The 15,892-nt window shown below is 40.5% G+C and overlaps 1 protein-coding gene across 1 annotated transcript in view; it reads left to right on the forward strand.

Moving 5' to 3' along the window:
* fam184aa (family with sequence similarity 184 member Aa) overlaps positions 1 to 15,892 on the forward strand; it is an 81,293-nt gene that overhangs the window by 31,351 nt on the left and 34,050 nt on the right. The window contains exons 11-12 of the mRNA XM_085348067.1: positions 10,389 to 10,511; positions 10,615 to 10,776. Of these exons, the coding sequence (XP_085204193.1) occupies positions 10,389 to 10,511; positions 10,615 to 10,776 (285 nt within the window). The remainder of the gene's footprint in view (positions 1 to 10,388; positions 10,512 to 10,614; positions 10,777 to 15,892) is intronic.

Here is a 15,892-nt window from a genome sequence, read left to right on the forward strand (position 1 = left end):
TTAAAGGATTGGATAGAGTCCAAGGCTCGAATAGAAGCAGAGAGGCTGCTCCAAAGGTTGGGTGCAGCTGAAGGCACGATCGCCTCTGGTCTTCAGTCCAAACTTAGGTTGGGCCAGGAGTAATTGACCTGATGATCTTAATGCACGACAAGTGTGTACAGATTGAGGAGGTCAGTGAGGTAGCTGGGCGCAATGTTATTCAGGATTTTAAAAGTGAGTAGCAAGATTTTAAACTCAATGCGATATTTGATTGGTAACCAGTGCAGATCAACAAGAGCCGGAGTAATAGGGTCAAATTTTCTAGCTCCAGTAAGAAGGCGAGCCGCAGCATTCTGAAGGAGCTGCAGTCTTCGAAGAGAGAAGGCCTGGAGACCACAGTAGAGAGAATTACAATAATCTAACCTGGAGGTCACAAAAGCATGGATACGTTTTTCCAGGTCCCCGTGTGGTATATAATGCTTAGCTTTGGAAATCTGGCGCACTTGAAAAAAAAAACAGATTTAACTACAGATGACACTTGCTTATCGAGCTTAAAGGAGCTATCCAAATAGACACCCAGGTTACGCATAGAATCAGAGAGAGAGTTAGCTAGGGGCCCCAGCAGGGCAACAAGCTGGTCTCTCAAGGAATATGGCTGTCGAACACCAGAACTTCAGTTTTTTTCTCATTTAAAACGAGAGAATTATCTGACAGCCAATCTTTAACCTCGCTCAGGCAATCGAACAGGGAGTTCAGTGGTGCTGCCAAATCATCAGTCAGTTGACAATAGATTTGAATGTCATCAGCGTAAAAGTGATAAGAAATATTGTATTTTTCAAATATGGAGCCCAAGGGTAACATATACAAAGAGAATAATAAAGGGCCCAATACAGACCCCTGGGGAACACCACAACAGAGAGGGGCAACAGAGGAAGAGTATCCTCCCATCACAACAGAGAAGGATCTATCTGTGAGGTAAGAATTAAACCAGTTAAGGGCAGAACCCTTGATGCCTACAACATGCTCTAGCCTCCTCAAGAGAATATTATGATCAACCATGTCAAAGGCTGAAGACAGATCCAATAAAACTAAAACGGCAGCAAAGAGTCAGCAAATACAAGAAGATCATTATAGACTCTTAGCAGGGCCGTTTCAGTGCTATGGTGTGGCTTAAAGCCAGACTGGTATTTGTCAGTAATATTATTTGGGGCGACCGTGGCTCAGGGGGTTGGGAAGCGTATCTGTAACCGGAAGGTCGCCGGTTTGATCCCTGGGCTCTCTGTCCTGGTCGTTGTGTCCTTGGGCAAGACACTTTACCCTACCGCCTACTGGTGTTGCCCAGAGGGGCCGATGGCAGCCTCGCTTCTGTCAGTCTGCCCCAGGGCAGCTGTGGCTACAACCGTAGCTTGCCTCCACCAGTGAGTGAATGAATAGTGGCATTGTAAAGCACTTTGGGTGCCTTGAAAAGCGCTATATAAATCCAATCCCTTATTATTTGCAACTAAGTAAGCCTGTATTTGGAGAAAGATGGCTTTTTCTAAAATTTTTGAAAAAAACTGAAGTTTTGAGATTGGCCTATAATTGGCAGGGTCTTTCTGATCAAAATTGCTTTTTTTAAGAACGGGGTGCACTACCGCATGTTTTAAAGCAGTCGGGACACAGCCCACTACCAATGATAAATTCATTAAAAATAAGATGCAAGGCCCAATTTCCTCAAAACTTTCTTGATAATTCGGGATGGAAGGATATCGTGCACAGAATTTGAGTTTCTCAATTGTTCAATTATTCCCTTAAGAGTGGGGAGTGATAACACCTCAAAGTGAGAAAAGGTGGACATGCATCCTAAAACTCTTGTGCTGAACAGGATTCAGCACAAGAGAGTGAGAGTGTGAAGCCTTCAGTAATAAAACTTTTCCACTAAAATGATTAAGAAATTGCTCACAGAGAGCCTGAGAGGCTGAGCTCGAAGAGTCTGGACAGGGATTTATCACCGAATTAAAAATTTTGAATAACATTCGGGGGTTGTGGCTATTAGTCTCAATAATGTCTGATAGGAAAGCTGCTTTAGCTGCTTTTACTGAGTTCTGGTAGAGAAAGCGGCTCCTACAAAGAATGTCATAGGATATCTGAAGCCTGTCTTTTTTCCACCTCCTTTCAGATTGACGGCAGACACGACATAAAGCTCGTATAGTGTCATTTAGCCATGGTTGATGAGAAGTTCTGGGACGTTTCATCTTTATAGGGGCCACAGTATCTAAGATGGAACAACAGGTGGATAGCATAGCTTTGGCAAAATCATCAACCAAGGGAGGTGTGTAACAGTTAGTATCAGTGAAGTCTGGATCAAAAAAGGCAAAGTTTAAAAAGGCCGTAATGAAGTTAGCCACAGTCTCAGAGTTAATGATACGTACAGGGCGATGACAGCCTTTAGAATTTAAATCAATTGCACATAGCTCAACATCAAACATGACCAAAAAATGGTCAGAAATACCAGCATTATCAACATCCATAGTACAAATATCCAAAGCATATGAGAGGACCAAATCCAAGGTATGGCCTTTAAGATGAGTTGGTTCCCTGACCCACTGTGTAAGGTTAAAACAGTCAATTAGGGCATGAAAATCCTTGGCTAGGGGGTCATCAGCACAACAAATATGTATGTTAAAATCTCCAGTAATAAGGGCTTGGTCATAACTTAATAAAAATGACCCCAAGAAGTCAGCAAATTCACAAATAAAAGACCTATTATATTTAGGTGGTCGATAAATCACAGCACATAGAATCGTTGGGGGTCCGGCAAGCTCCAATAGTTGAACCTCAAAACTAGAATAGGTAGGAGAGGGCAGTTGCCGAACTTTTTTAAAAACAGAGGCCACGCCTCCACCTCTTCCCGAGGGTCTCGGTGAACTGAAGAACACACAGTCCGGAGGTAGTAGCTCTGAAAAGGAAGAGGACTCACCAGGACGAATCCAAGTTTCAGTCAATAACAGAGCATCAAGCTGAGAGGTGAGGAAGAGGTCATTTAAGATGAAGGTTTTATTCACCAGTGATCTTGCGTTTAATAAAGCCATCCGAGAGATCGGCATCTTATTTCTGCTGGAAGAACGTCTTAGCTGGCTTAAATGCCTGTGCCGTACACCATCGCTGGGGGACCCAATCCAAACACGAACAGGCAGAGAGACTACCGGAGAAACCGGACAGGCTGTTTACCGACCGGACAGATCCAGCGATGGCTGAGCAGCCTGAAGGACAATGGACAATGGATCCCGAGCGGATGGAAGTCGTATAATCCCCGCGGTGGTGAGGGAATTAGCTGCAGCTGATGTTTTAAGGTAAGCCTTAAAGCGAACCCGAAACCCACTCCGTTTGCCCCGCTTCCTGTAACGCTTCTTAGGTGGGGGGCAGAGAGAGGAACCGTATGAACCAGTGGAGAGATGATACGTGGAAAGGAAGCAGCTCCCAAATTCCAGCCTTGATCCAACCCAGCACAGGGGGGGAAATGAAGATTTAACAGAGTATCCCGGTCATAGGTGATTAATGCATAACCATCTGGGGGGCATAGTGCCAGAAAGATAGCAAATAATAAACAAATATCAAGGAAAAGAGCTGAACAACAGAGACGACGATGGCCTGCCGTACACGCTGGCGCCATCTTACTCTCTGTAGGTATGAACTTATTTTCAACTACAGGGAATAGCTGTCTAATCAATGGGCACAGACACTCGTATTCCCCATGTTCAGTAATAATAATATATACTTTATTGATCCCTGTGGGGAAATTCCTCTCTGCATTTAACCCGTTCACTCAGTGGGCAGCCATTGGGCGCCCGGGGAGCAGTGTGTAGGGATGGTGCCTTGCTCAGAGGTACCTCGGGGGAGCCAGTCAGTGGATTCGAGCTCTCGACCTTCCGATCATGGGGCCACTACTCTACCTACTGAGCTATCCCTGCCCCATCAAGGTAACTCTTAGAATTTCCACCTTTTAGTTATAGCCAAATTAACATCTTTTCAATTCTTTGTGTTTAGCAATAGGTGGGCTTGTGTTTTTCTCTTTGTTTTTTTCTTTTTTTGTGAGCTCACATCTAAAATTGCTGATCTCCTGTTCTGTGCTAAAGGACAACTGTGGGCAAAGTCCTGTCCAAACCTTGTCTGGGGTTAATCTTACATTTCTAGTATGTTAGCTTGTTGATGCTGAACCTCGGAGAGTGCTGGCAGCGCCGTGGACCAGGTTGCTGCGGCACAGTGTGAAAGTTGTGAAAATCCACCCACACCTTTAGTCACAGGCCTGCTCGTCACATGAGCACAAAATCTAGGATTTCTTGTCAGTTTTTATTCATTGATTTTGATCTCCTGATGATGTACTCGTTCAGCTTCTTTCCAACTAATCATTTGATAAAACGAGTTCAGGATCAGGAAAATGCAGAAGGTCAGTGTTTTTAAAATCACAATAATCTAATTACTTCATAGTGATTTTACTTATTTAAATTTCCTTTAGGGCTAAAAGAAATAATATAGAAAAGTCAAATCAATTAAGAAACCAATTTCAAAGGATATTATCCTATAGATTAAGGATAATAGGATTAAGACCCATAACATTTTAAAGGTTCAACTTTTTAAATGATTTATTTCTGTCTGTGTAAAATTATATAAGCCTATAAGAATTAAGAATTTTGCCTATATTAAAAAATATTATTATAAATTGGTTCTGACACACTATTTCAGATTTCTGCCATCTGGTTATTCTTACACACACACGTATAATATCAGTATCTTCTTTAATATCTGTAACAAATTTCTTTGTTTTAAGCCTCACGTGAGTCATAAGGCGATAAAAGTCACATTAATGATCTGCTTTGACAAAATCTTTTGATCACGCTATTACACTAACTAGCAGATGCCTACGCTGCAGTAATGTTTAGTCTATTGTTATGTGGTTGCTAGGCAACATGACAACGTCTCATAAAATATCACAGATAATCAAAGTTTTGCAGATATGAAGTAGACGTTATTGTGATAACGCTGTAAGGTGTTCGAGGTGGAAAAATGCTCAAAGCAAGTCATTTTTGCCCGCTACCCCTAGCAAGGTGGTTGCTAGGCAACATGATGATATCAAAATGTGTGACAGAGATATATAGATGTACCCCTGTACGAAGCTTAGATGATTGTGTAGGAGGAGTCTGTGGACAGACAGACAGAGAGAGGTGTGGCTCAACTGTGGTGGCTCGATCAGACTGAAAATCTGATTTTTCACTTGTTTTGTGTCTTTTAAAATATTGTTAAAAAATTCGAATTGAGAAATAATGAATGAATATTGATTATTTTTTATATGTAAGAAAAACACATGAGTATCAAATTGACTAAAGTTCCTGATTATCCTGAATGTCCAGTAACCTCTAACCTTTCCATCAAACTGTGTCAGGAAGGATAAACTTATATTGAGCAGTATAGTATGACCAAGACATGCCTTACAGCTGCAGCTGGTCCATGGGTGCTGCACGCTGCCTGCCCACTACTCCCAATGCTTAAGATGGGTTAAATGCAAATCACTCTATGGGGCTCGGTAAAGGCTGCACTGCTCTCTTATCTTATTATCCTATAGGCCAGTATGACTGTTTTGCTCTGAAAAGGCAAAAAGTGAGCAGAATAGTAGGTCCTATTGTTCTCTCTTGTTTATATCTGTTGCAGCACATTACACCCCCTTTATTCACGCTCACATGGCTCCAGCTGCATTTAGAGCTGAAGTTCAGCAAAGGACAGCGTACATACTGGAGTTTGCTTCCATCCAATTAAAATGAATTAGCTAAGAGGCATGAAGGCAGTGTAATATATGACTGGCACAGAGTAACACAAAACACTTTGTCTCAAAAGTCATTCCTTTAATATTAAAGCCTGCCGTCCAAAATGAAGACGTATCTTGTTGGTCTGAAACGATTAGACGCTGCATTTTAAATCACTTTGCGCTCGGTGTTTTCTCTCTTCCGTCTCGTCCCATATTTCTCCTCTTTCATAATGTTGCTCTCTCTCTTTTTTCCTTTCTTTTCGCCCCTCGTGAGCTCACACTTCGGATGCTGTTTGAAGCTGACTGCTAATTGGTTGATTTTCATTGACATTAAATCCTGCCTCTAAGCCAAGTGAGAGTCGTGCATGAGCGTGTGGGCGTGTGTTTATAGATTCCCTGAAAGACAGAGCGACGGAGAGAATGGATGGAGGGGTTGATGAAAAAGGGAAATATTATGTAAGTCGAAGCTGCGTTTAGATTAATGTCTGCTTTTGTTTGGGCTGAAATGAAAAAGGGGATGCAGGACGAGAGACGGTGAGACAAAGATGCAGACAGAAAAGAAAGAGACAGAAGTGGTCATTTGGAAGAAGAAGAAGAAAAAGGCGATTTATTCTAAAACGTCTTCATCTTTGTACTTGTTAGTTTTACGACTGTCAGCGGATATTAACGAGTTCTTCAACCGAAGCAATAAAGCGACTAACTCTACAAATTGCTTGTGCTGTATTAATTCATAATTCACCACGGTCTACTTAAGGCCAGATGAGACAGCAGTAGAATAAAGACTTTTCATTGGTGTTTCTAATGTCCCTGCACTGCTGCACATGTAGATTCATTCCTCTGATGGGTTTGTTTGCAGGTGAACGCAGCTTCTCTCAGTTTAAAGAGGACAGTCAAAAATGAAAGTGTCCATAATGAAGTGATAGGCTTTTGGCATTGATGCAGCTTTCTACTCAGTGTCAGCAGCGTGTTGTCTTTTAAATATGGCAGCAGCTGAAGCTTACGAAAGCGGCCAACTGTCACTTTCGGCATTGTTTACTGTGCTGATTGTTTTCTAGATCGGGGATGTCAAAGTCATTCATCGAGGTCCACATAGAGCCTGTTTTGAGCTTAAGTGGGTCAGACAGGTGGAAATCCCCTCTCTGTCACTTTGAAGATGTTTAACTACACATTTAATCCCTGAGATATCTCATTATAAGAAGGAGAAGTGCAGTTTCAACAGCTTGTCTCAGTTTTTCTAATAAAGAAATGCTGCTGTAGTTAGAGAATTCTGTCTATCAGTAAAGACAGATCTTGTAAGAAATAGGGCTGGGCCATATCATACCGTTCACGGTAATACCGGTATAATGTTGGGCAACGACAAGAAAATGAAATATCGCGATAGAATATGGGTAAAACGTACATGCGCAGTGCCTTTGTTTACATACATACATGGCGGCAACGCAGAATGAGAAGGGCGAAAGCGGATCGTTAAATGAAACGGATGAACCAGAATTGGTTTGTGAAAATGCTGCAACTTCAGTGGTGTTGAACTGGTTTGGCTTTCGTCCGTCAGATACACAACAAAGCACTATTTTTGGTGGCGCATGCTAGCGGGCCGTCGTTATTACCGTGTTGTTTGGAAAATACGGCACACTTAAAATCAATCCTTTGATTTTTCTGAAAATCAACAGTGCCCCTTATAATCCTGTCTGCCTTATGTTTAAATTCTGGTTGTGTTTACTGACCTCGAAACGATTTTATGTACACGGCGCTCGAAAATCTGTCAAATGTTTCAGTACGACTTTGCTGAGCTACGAAGCCGCACCGCTTGATGGATTGTTGGAGCATTACGGCTACCTTAGTCAGGAGCCTCGCGTAGTGATACGTACTGTGCTTCAACATAATATTACCGTATTGTGTGTTTGTTTAACCTCTTTTAAAGTTTTGTGGTTATGCTGAGGATATGCCGGCCAATTTCCACTGGAAATGCCTTTTGGTCAAACTGTCAGCAAGGAATTTGCACTGTTAAATTTTTATATAACTTTAATGCACATAAAAAAACAGCTGCTTGTTTAAGTGAAAATACATTGATTTTTTTTTGCACTAATAAACTTGTGGAGTTGTAAAGTTTTTGTCTAGTGTCAATTATATTGTCAGTTATATCGTTATCGCAAATTTTCAAATCTATATCGTGATAAATATCGCCCTGCTCTAGTAAGAAATGTATAGAATTATAAATGATTTGTGGCAGCACATCACCTCCACAGTTTTGGAATTATAAAGCAGAAAGTTTTTATTTATTCATTTATTTATTTATTTGACTCTACATTGTAAAAAAATAAAAAATAAAAAAACACATTTTTATAGCCGATATTTAAAAAAACAGGAACTTTTTTCTATTACGTCATTACTTTAGTGTCGTATGATGGCTCTAGCGGTGGTCTTTATCAGCAGGAAAAGCTGTAAAATTTATGAAAATGTAATTAAAAGTCCAGTATTTTTGCCCTCCTTTACAAAGGGAACATTTCCAAAGATGGAAATAGGCCAGACTGGAGTCTTTTCAGGGCCACCGTATTTTGACACCATAGTTCTAGATGAATTGTTTGGTTTTTAAACAATCGTAAAAATGTCCTTAATCAAATTTCGTGTTCTCTTTTCTATTTGTGAAACTTGAATATGTTTAACTGAGGCAAGGATCGCTGTAGTCAAAGACGATTTCATTTCCACTTGCAGTCATTTCAACACAAACACTATACGCGTGCGTACGGGTGAGGAAGACCCCTCACAGACCAGAGCAGTAACACGAGATTTGACATGGATTGAGTGAAGCACTCTGTGGAAGGTGGTGCTGGATTGCAAAGCAGCTTGTGGATGTGCAGCAACTCTAGGCGGGCTAAAGAAGCTTAAATATTGCAATCCTATATGAGATCATCAGTAGGACGAGCCATCAGCTGGCGTGGGCCGGCATAACTGTTGCCCATTCAGTTTGTTTAAAACCCCTGTACATTATCAAAACAAAGAGTATGAAGAGATTACAAGTTCCAGCAACAGTGCAGTGGCCACAGTGAGGTCCATCCACCAGTTTTCCATCTTAACCATGTAAGAAATCCAGGGAGTTGGAGACGATCCCGCTCTCAACAACATGTGAATCAATATCATATAACTAGGTGACATAAGCTAAGCAGCCCTCACTATTCATTTAAAAGTGAAGGGTTTCTTGTCCTTGACCTGCCGATTGATAGAATTATTGCCCCATCCAGGTAAAAAATACTCTTAACCAGCTCTACTTTTATACACTTTCGTCCTGCCGTGGTGTCAGCGATGTATGACTCTGCAGGTGATGTTTGACACATCGCTGAGGTGGATCTCTGGCAGAGAGTTGAATGATTGAAATGCTGCGTCTCGCGCTATAAATCATTTCTAAGTTCTCAAAGCTTTCAGTTTGTTCACATGTCTTTGTTTCACTTCTTCTGAGACGTGATCTAAATATTTATTGGCTGAAGACTTGCACTTGCGTGGTGGTGTGACCGGCATGTTGTAATGCTGCAGGTTTTATTTGTTTGCTTGGCTTTTTTTCCCTTCCAAGAGTTTGTGCTTCTCACCTAATTCAAATCTGTGAGTCGGGGCTACAAGAGTACAAGCTCTGATTTAATTTTAATCTTGTGGCTCTAAAGCTGCATGGGAAAGGTGGCTCTCCTGTGAGTGGGTTAAAGAAAGAGGATGTGGATTACTGGGTGGCTCCCATGTGGGAAAGATTAAAAGGGGGGTTGCTTTGTATTTTGCTCACGTCATTGAAGAGATTCTGATGGATACAACTTGCCTCAACCCAACGGGGATGTCAAGATGATAAATAATAGCTGCAAATTAGACACTAATGACTGAACCCTTATTGATCACTGGTAAGGCAATTGCACAGCTGAATAAGTAGATGTACGTGCCCTCTTTTTGTATTCGCCTGTAACGAACATCAGATGATCAGAAGATCCAGAAAATATTCTAAATTCACCTTTACAGTAAAATAATAGTATCTGCAAAGAACGAACAACCAGAAACCTGTTGCTCAGCACTGTTAGTACAAACAGAGCTCAGTATTGTTTAGGTGTATCATAAAGCATAGACAGTAAGGATCTCAGCAATTTACTGAAAAGAGAGACTTAAGAAGTAGATCAAAAGGAGATTTTCATAAGAGAAATCCAGAGTGGCCCAGAAAGGATTTGACGCTCTGGTTTGAAGGATTATAGAAACTGGATGTTTTGAAGAGATGGCCTTTTAAGTGTAAATGACAGTTCACGTGTCTTTTCCTCATTCAGTAGCCCTGCGTCACGCTCAAACGCTGCCATGACTCCACATTGTGGCAGAAATTGGATTTTCAATAGAGTTGCTTTTAAATCTCCTCATTTTTTTTAGAGACTTTAAGTTTATATCAGAGGAAAACGGGCAAAAAGCATTTTCATATTGAAAACATGCATTGAGAATTTGTCTCACAAAGACATTTTAGACATGGAAGAATGTAGAATAAATCTCTAGTTTCATGGTCCAGCACTAATCAACTTGCCCAATTTCTTGTCCTATTATCCTTCCCGCTCTTCTCATCCGTCTTTTCATCCAATCTCGTTCCTTTCTTCCTCTCTCTCTTTCTTCCCGTCTCCAGAAAATGAGCCAGGAGTTTGAGATTAAACGGCTGTCATTAGAGGAGCAGAGAGATCGCCTCCAGCAGCAACTCGACAACTTGAAAGAGGAGCTTTCGGCCAAACTCAACATGGCCAATCAGGAAGTATGAGTCAGCTCTTACTGGAGCGCTAACGCATGACCAGCATGACCTGATCGTCTCCATGCATACCGACACGTCTCAATCAACTGAGTGGTTGTCTCCTCAGGTGTCCCACCTTCAGGAGCTGGTGAGAGAGGGGGAACAGAACCTGAATTCAGCTCAGATGCAGATTACCTGTCTGAAGGAAACTCAGGAGAAACTCAAGATAGAGCTAGACGCGACTCGAGCCCGCGTCCGAGAGACGAGCAACCTGCTGACTGACCTACAGGTGAGGAGAAAACAAAGACAGTACTGAGGTTTGGAGAACCTGAAATGAGGGTCCTCCTGCATTAACGCCCCAATAAAATAAAGTCTTACTGAGGATAATCACTTCAATATCAATATCACATTTATTTCTATAGCACATTTATAAGCAACAAAGTCAGTGTAAATTTGCTAAAACTGCAGTGATGTGTTCATACGTTCTAACACCTGTTAGAAGACGCGCAGCAGCACTTTAGATTAACTGATGGAGACATGAGTGCTGAAGACCCAGAGAGAATTGCAGTAGTCCAGTGTGATGAAGGCATGAATACGTTTTTCTGCGTCTTTAGGAGGAAGATAAGGCTGAGCTTTGGCAATTTCAGGTAACTGATAAAAAAGTGTTTTTCACAACTGTGGACACTTGCTTCTCTAATTTAAAAGAGCTTTCTAAAAACACTCTGAGATTTCTTACAGTGTGGGAATGATGACGAGCAAGAGGACCAAAGGTATCAGTTAACTTATCCAAAAGGGGCGTGTCTTCCAAAAACAATAACTTCAGCCTTATATTTTAGGGTGAGAAAATTTTGTGTTAACTGGTCTCTAACATCATGTAGACAGTTAAGCAGAGACTGCAGTGGGACAGAAACAGAAGTAAATTTGGATGTCATCATAACAGTGGAAGGAAATGTTGTATTTCCTTCAGTAGTCACAGATCAGTTCTTAATATTTGTTTTAGAATCCTGTAAGATGTAAAGATACAGAGTGTCAAATTACACAGATTGGTTATCAGTGTCACACTCAGATATTCAGATCTAGACAAATGAACAGAGCGTTAAACTGCAGCTGAGAATATGCAAATTCTATCGTCTTTGTTTTGTTTTGTAGAAAGTGTTGAAAGTATTAAAGGTGCAAATACTGAAGTAAACATTTGTATAAGCATAAAATTAATGTAAAAGTAAGCCACTGATAGCTTTCTAGTCTGTTTTCTTTCTGAATCAGATTTCCTTATAAGGTCATTGCCCCTCAGTGGGCTTCCAGAAGATGGCCAATCAAAAGAGAGTGGGCTTTTAGGGACTGGAAGAGGACTTTTTATGGCTTTATTTTTGATAGGGACAGTGAAGACTGACAGGAAAGTGGCGGAAAGAGAGAGGGGAAGACATGTGGCAAAGGACCGCGTATCAGACTCTAACCCTGGCCGGCCGCTCTCAGCCGTGGGGCATATGGTCGCCTGCTCATTCCAGTGAGCTAAACCGTCGCTCCCCAAGGATAAACTTAGAGCTGTTAGTTTCTGGCTCTTGTTTTTTTGTCTAATGCACCTTGTTACACACACTCAGTCACTTAAACTTAATGGATTAAATCCCAGCTTTTATTTTACCAACTTTCTGGGACTCAGATTTTACTGAATTGAAGTAACCTTTGCAAAAGTCTTGACAGGTTGGGTCAACCAGTCAAGAGTTTTCAGACCCGACACTGAGACTGGCAGATGGTAATTTGCCTCCTGACATAGTAAGTCAGTGTGACAGCCTGTCTCATAGTCTGACAATAACAGCTCAGTCAGTCAAATAAATGTGGTGATTAAAAAAAAAGCCTTCACTGATGACCGAATAGAGAGAGACAGAGAGGGGGGGACACAGGCAAGGATCGGAGGATAGAAGGATGGGAGAGGGGAAGAACATTTTGAAAGCAGGAGAGCAGGAAATGAGAGTTAACTGAGAAACAAGCGTGGTGCTGAAGGCCAGCTGTGAGATAATGATGATGAGGCCATTATGAGCAGAGTGGGCCTATGTTTGAAAAGAGCCCTGCTGGTGTGAGACGCAGGAAGAGCGTTTGTGATAGAGAGCGTGGCTTACTGGCAGGGGGAGGAGGAGGAGGGAGCGACTCGATCCTTTCATTAAAATTATAGCTATTAATACTGTTATTAATAATAGGGATGATATTTGTATTTAAAGGAACTTATTCATGATAATAAGTCATCAAATGAGAATTTGGGAAGGCTGAATCATCATAGGACTGTACAATAAAAAGGTTTAAAGTAGAACAAAAATGCAGAAAGGGACAGAAAAAGTGTGGAAATGTCTTAGCTTCAGTAACAGGAATTAAAACAACTGTTAATAAAGGCAGAAAGAAGAGTTAATAAGAAGCACAGTGCAGAGAGGCTATAAGAAGAGCGATAATTAAATGAAACTGCAGAATGGTGCTCTTTGAATTCCCACCAGGCTTCTTATTTAAAGGGCTATTTAAAGAGCAGGACTGGGGCAGTAAAAAAGCCAAGCTTGACACAGGATTGTATCCTGTGTTCACACTGAGCTCATTAGCATAGACACAAGCTCAACACCAGCAGAGGCCGGCCTCACAGTAAATTTAGACCAGCTATTGTTTAGCACAGAATGAACCTTTAAGTAGATTACTAGGTTAGGAAAAGTAGAACGAGAGATGGTTTCATTTATACTCATGTTTTATTTCTACCTTAAATACAGAAAGTTCACAAAATTAAAAAAAAAATGTTATAAACTATGATGTCATTGTAGAGATTACATCATGTGTTCCTCAGACAAGCAGCCTGTTGTTAAGTCATGAGTACTTGAGCATGTTTCGTGCTTTCGATGTTGTTGTTAGAAGTTCCACAAAAACAAAATAATTTCATGTTTTTTTTCCAGTATTTGACACGGCGATTGCAAACATGCTGGTTTTATTTTGGATGCTTACACTATTACACTTTGCACAAAGAATCTGAACGTTTGTTTTCAGCAAGTCTCACACATGCCTCCTGATCAGTCTTAGCCCATTTTTCTTTAGTGAATCTCTCAAACTCCTCCAGATTAGGTGGTCAGTGGCAGTTAAGTCAGGGGTTTGTGCAGGACAGTCAGTAACATTCACTTTGGTCTTTGTCGTGTTGAAGACAAAGCGACGGCACAGACCCAGCTTTGCTCCCGACTTTCAGAATCTTCACACATCCTTCGTTTTTCATTGTTCCTTCCACCTTGATGAGATTCCCAGTTCTAGTTTAATCTCATCTGACCAAAGGACATGCTTCCAGTATGAATAGTCTCCTGGTCATCTTTAGCATACTTCAGTCTGGCTTGAAGGCTATTTTTCTTTCCAGAGTCTTTTTTTATTTGATTTTATGAGGTTTAAGCATCACAGAGTTCAAGTAGAACAGTAGTTTGTGCTATGGCTCACTTAAAAAGGTCCGCTTTTAATATTAAGCTTTGTCATTTTGATTTTTTTCTGAAAAAATTCTTCTATTGTGTGCAGAAATGTTTATAAATGCTCTGTTAAAAAAAGAAATTCATAAGGGGGCTAATAGTTTTAACCTGAGCTTTACATTTTCTTGTTATATAGACTCATTTAAATTTATTTTTATTCTTAACAACATATAAATATAGATGTACATTTGTAGTGCAAGATTTATCTTGCGACACTTTGAAGGGCCCCACATGCTGGAGTGAACTGCACCACCCTCACTAACCTCTGATGCAAATCCAGTCATTTTGTCTATAAGCAGCTAAAATATGACGGAAACTGAACAAGGCGATGGTTACTCACAGTTAGCTTTAATGTAGGTGGGTAAGCCTTTACTATAGTCTCTGATTTATCAGAAATGAATGATTCAGAATTATAATTATTCAAGTGAAAGTATAATGAAACAAATACAGACTGTTTAGGATAAAGTAACAAGTGAAACATGAGTCATGTCTGTGGTTTTTTTTTTTTGTTCTTTTCTTAATTTGCCGTTGAGCCCATCGGTCGCTTTTTGAGAGAAATCCAGCCCACTGTGGCTTACTGAAGCATATATCTTTATTACTATAAATATCTAGTCCCCAGATAACCTGTGAACTGTTCCTAAAAAAGGCTTTTAAATAATGAACAGTAGCTAGTAAGAGTCACAAACACTCAAATCCAACTGGTCATATGTTTCTTCCTGCATTGCTCCTCCAAAAATCATCTCCACTTGTGAGAAATCTAAAAGCACAGATTTTTTTTAAAATCTTATTTAGATTCCCAGAAATGTAAATTGTCCTCACAGTGGATTTAACCACTCATGTGCTTCCCCTTGCAGCTAAACAAGAGAGCTTTTAGCTCTTCTAATGAGCTCATCAGCACTTACAGCCTGCAGCCTCTTCAGCAGCTGGAAACAGCTGACCCGGTGAAGTTTGTTTCTGCCTTGAAACCAGCACATTATAAATGCCCTGTAGCCATGGCATTATAAATGCATGTGGAAGTGGGCATTACAGTATGAGTCATCCAGCTTCAGCTATTGAAATATGGCATCTGGTCAGAGATGCAGACTTGGAGAAAAAAGAAAATGCACTTTTTTACTTTATGCGGCTTTAAACTTACACTATTAGGGCATCAGCACTTTAAAAACACCAAGGTTATTTTAGATATTACCTGCCTGCATTATTATAGATTTTACTCTGAAAGTCTTTTTTTTACATATTTATTGATTGGGGCCTAAAATTATGTCAAACGAACCAATACTGTTACTAGAATCTGCCACAAGACAGTCAGTCTGATGTCACACTATGATTGAATGGGGTCAGGTTGACAATTATAATTACAAATTCACATTCAATTATTACATTTGTGCTCATCAGTCTTCCTGTCCTATAGGAATATAACCAGAATACAGTCCCTTCAAGTTGTGCTTATTGACAAAGGCTCATTCAGCTCATTTGTGCTCTGAATTAGGAGGCAGCTTTGCCAAGCTACCGGTCAGTGTGTCCAGTTGATCAGTTTATCATCAAGTTTTCTCGGCTACCATTATCTCAGGATGGATGCATGAGGAGATGAGCACTCTTGTTCGCAGTAATCTCAGAGTTCTTTAATTTATTTAAAAAATATATATTTGTTGTTTTCCTGTATTGATACAATATTGCAATTTTTTTGTTTTGTTTTTGTTTATTTGCCGACCTGCAAAGAACTCAAACACAAGCTGTGAAACTGAGTCGTCTTGCACACTGGGGTTAGGGACTGGGACTGGGATGCAGTTATTAGTGGAAGAGGTCACATATTCCAAGACTGAAGGTGGCACTTCACGCTGTTAGCAGCAGCAGTTTTTGTTTAGCTGTAAAAAACAAAATCATTAAACGAGGCCCTGAGATAAAATTACCATAAATTGAAAATCTAAATATCAGATC

The sequence above is a fragment of the Diplotaxodon limnothrissa genome, linkage group LG23 (assembly GCF_057381915.1).
Source record: "Diplotaxodon limnothrissa isolate DT_005_m linkage group LG23, D_limnothrissa_male_GT1.1, whole genome shotgun sequence".
NCBI classification, from domain to species: domain Eukaryota; kingdom Metazoa; phylum Chordata; class Actinopteri; order Cichliformes; family Cichlidae; genus Diplotaxodon; species Diplotaxodon limnothrissa.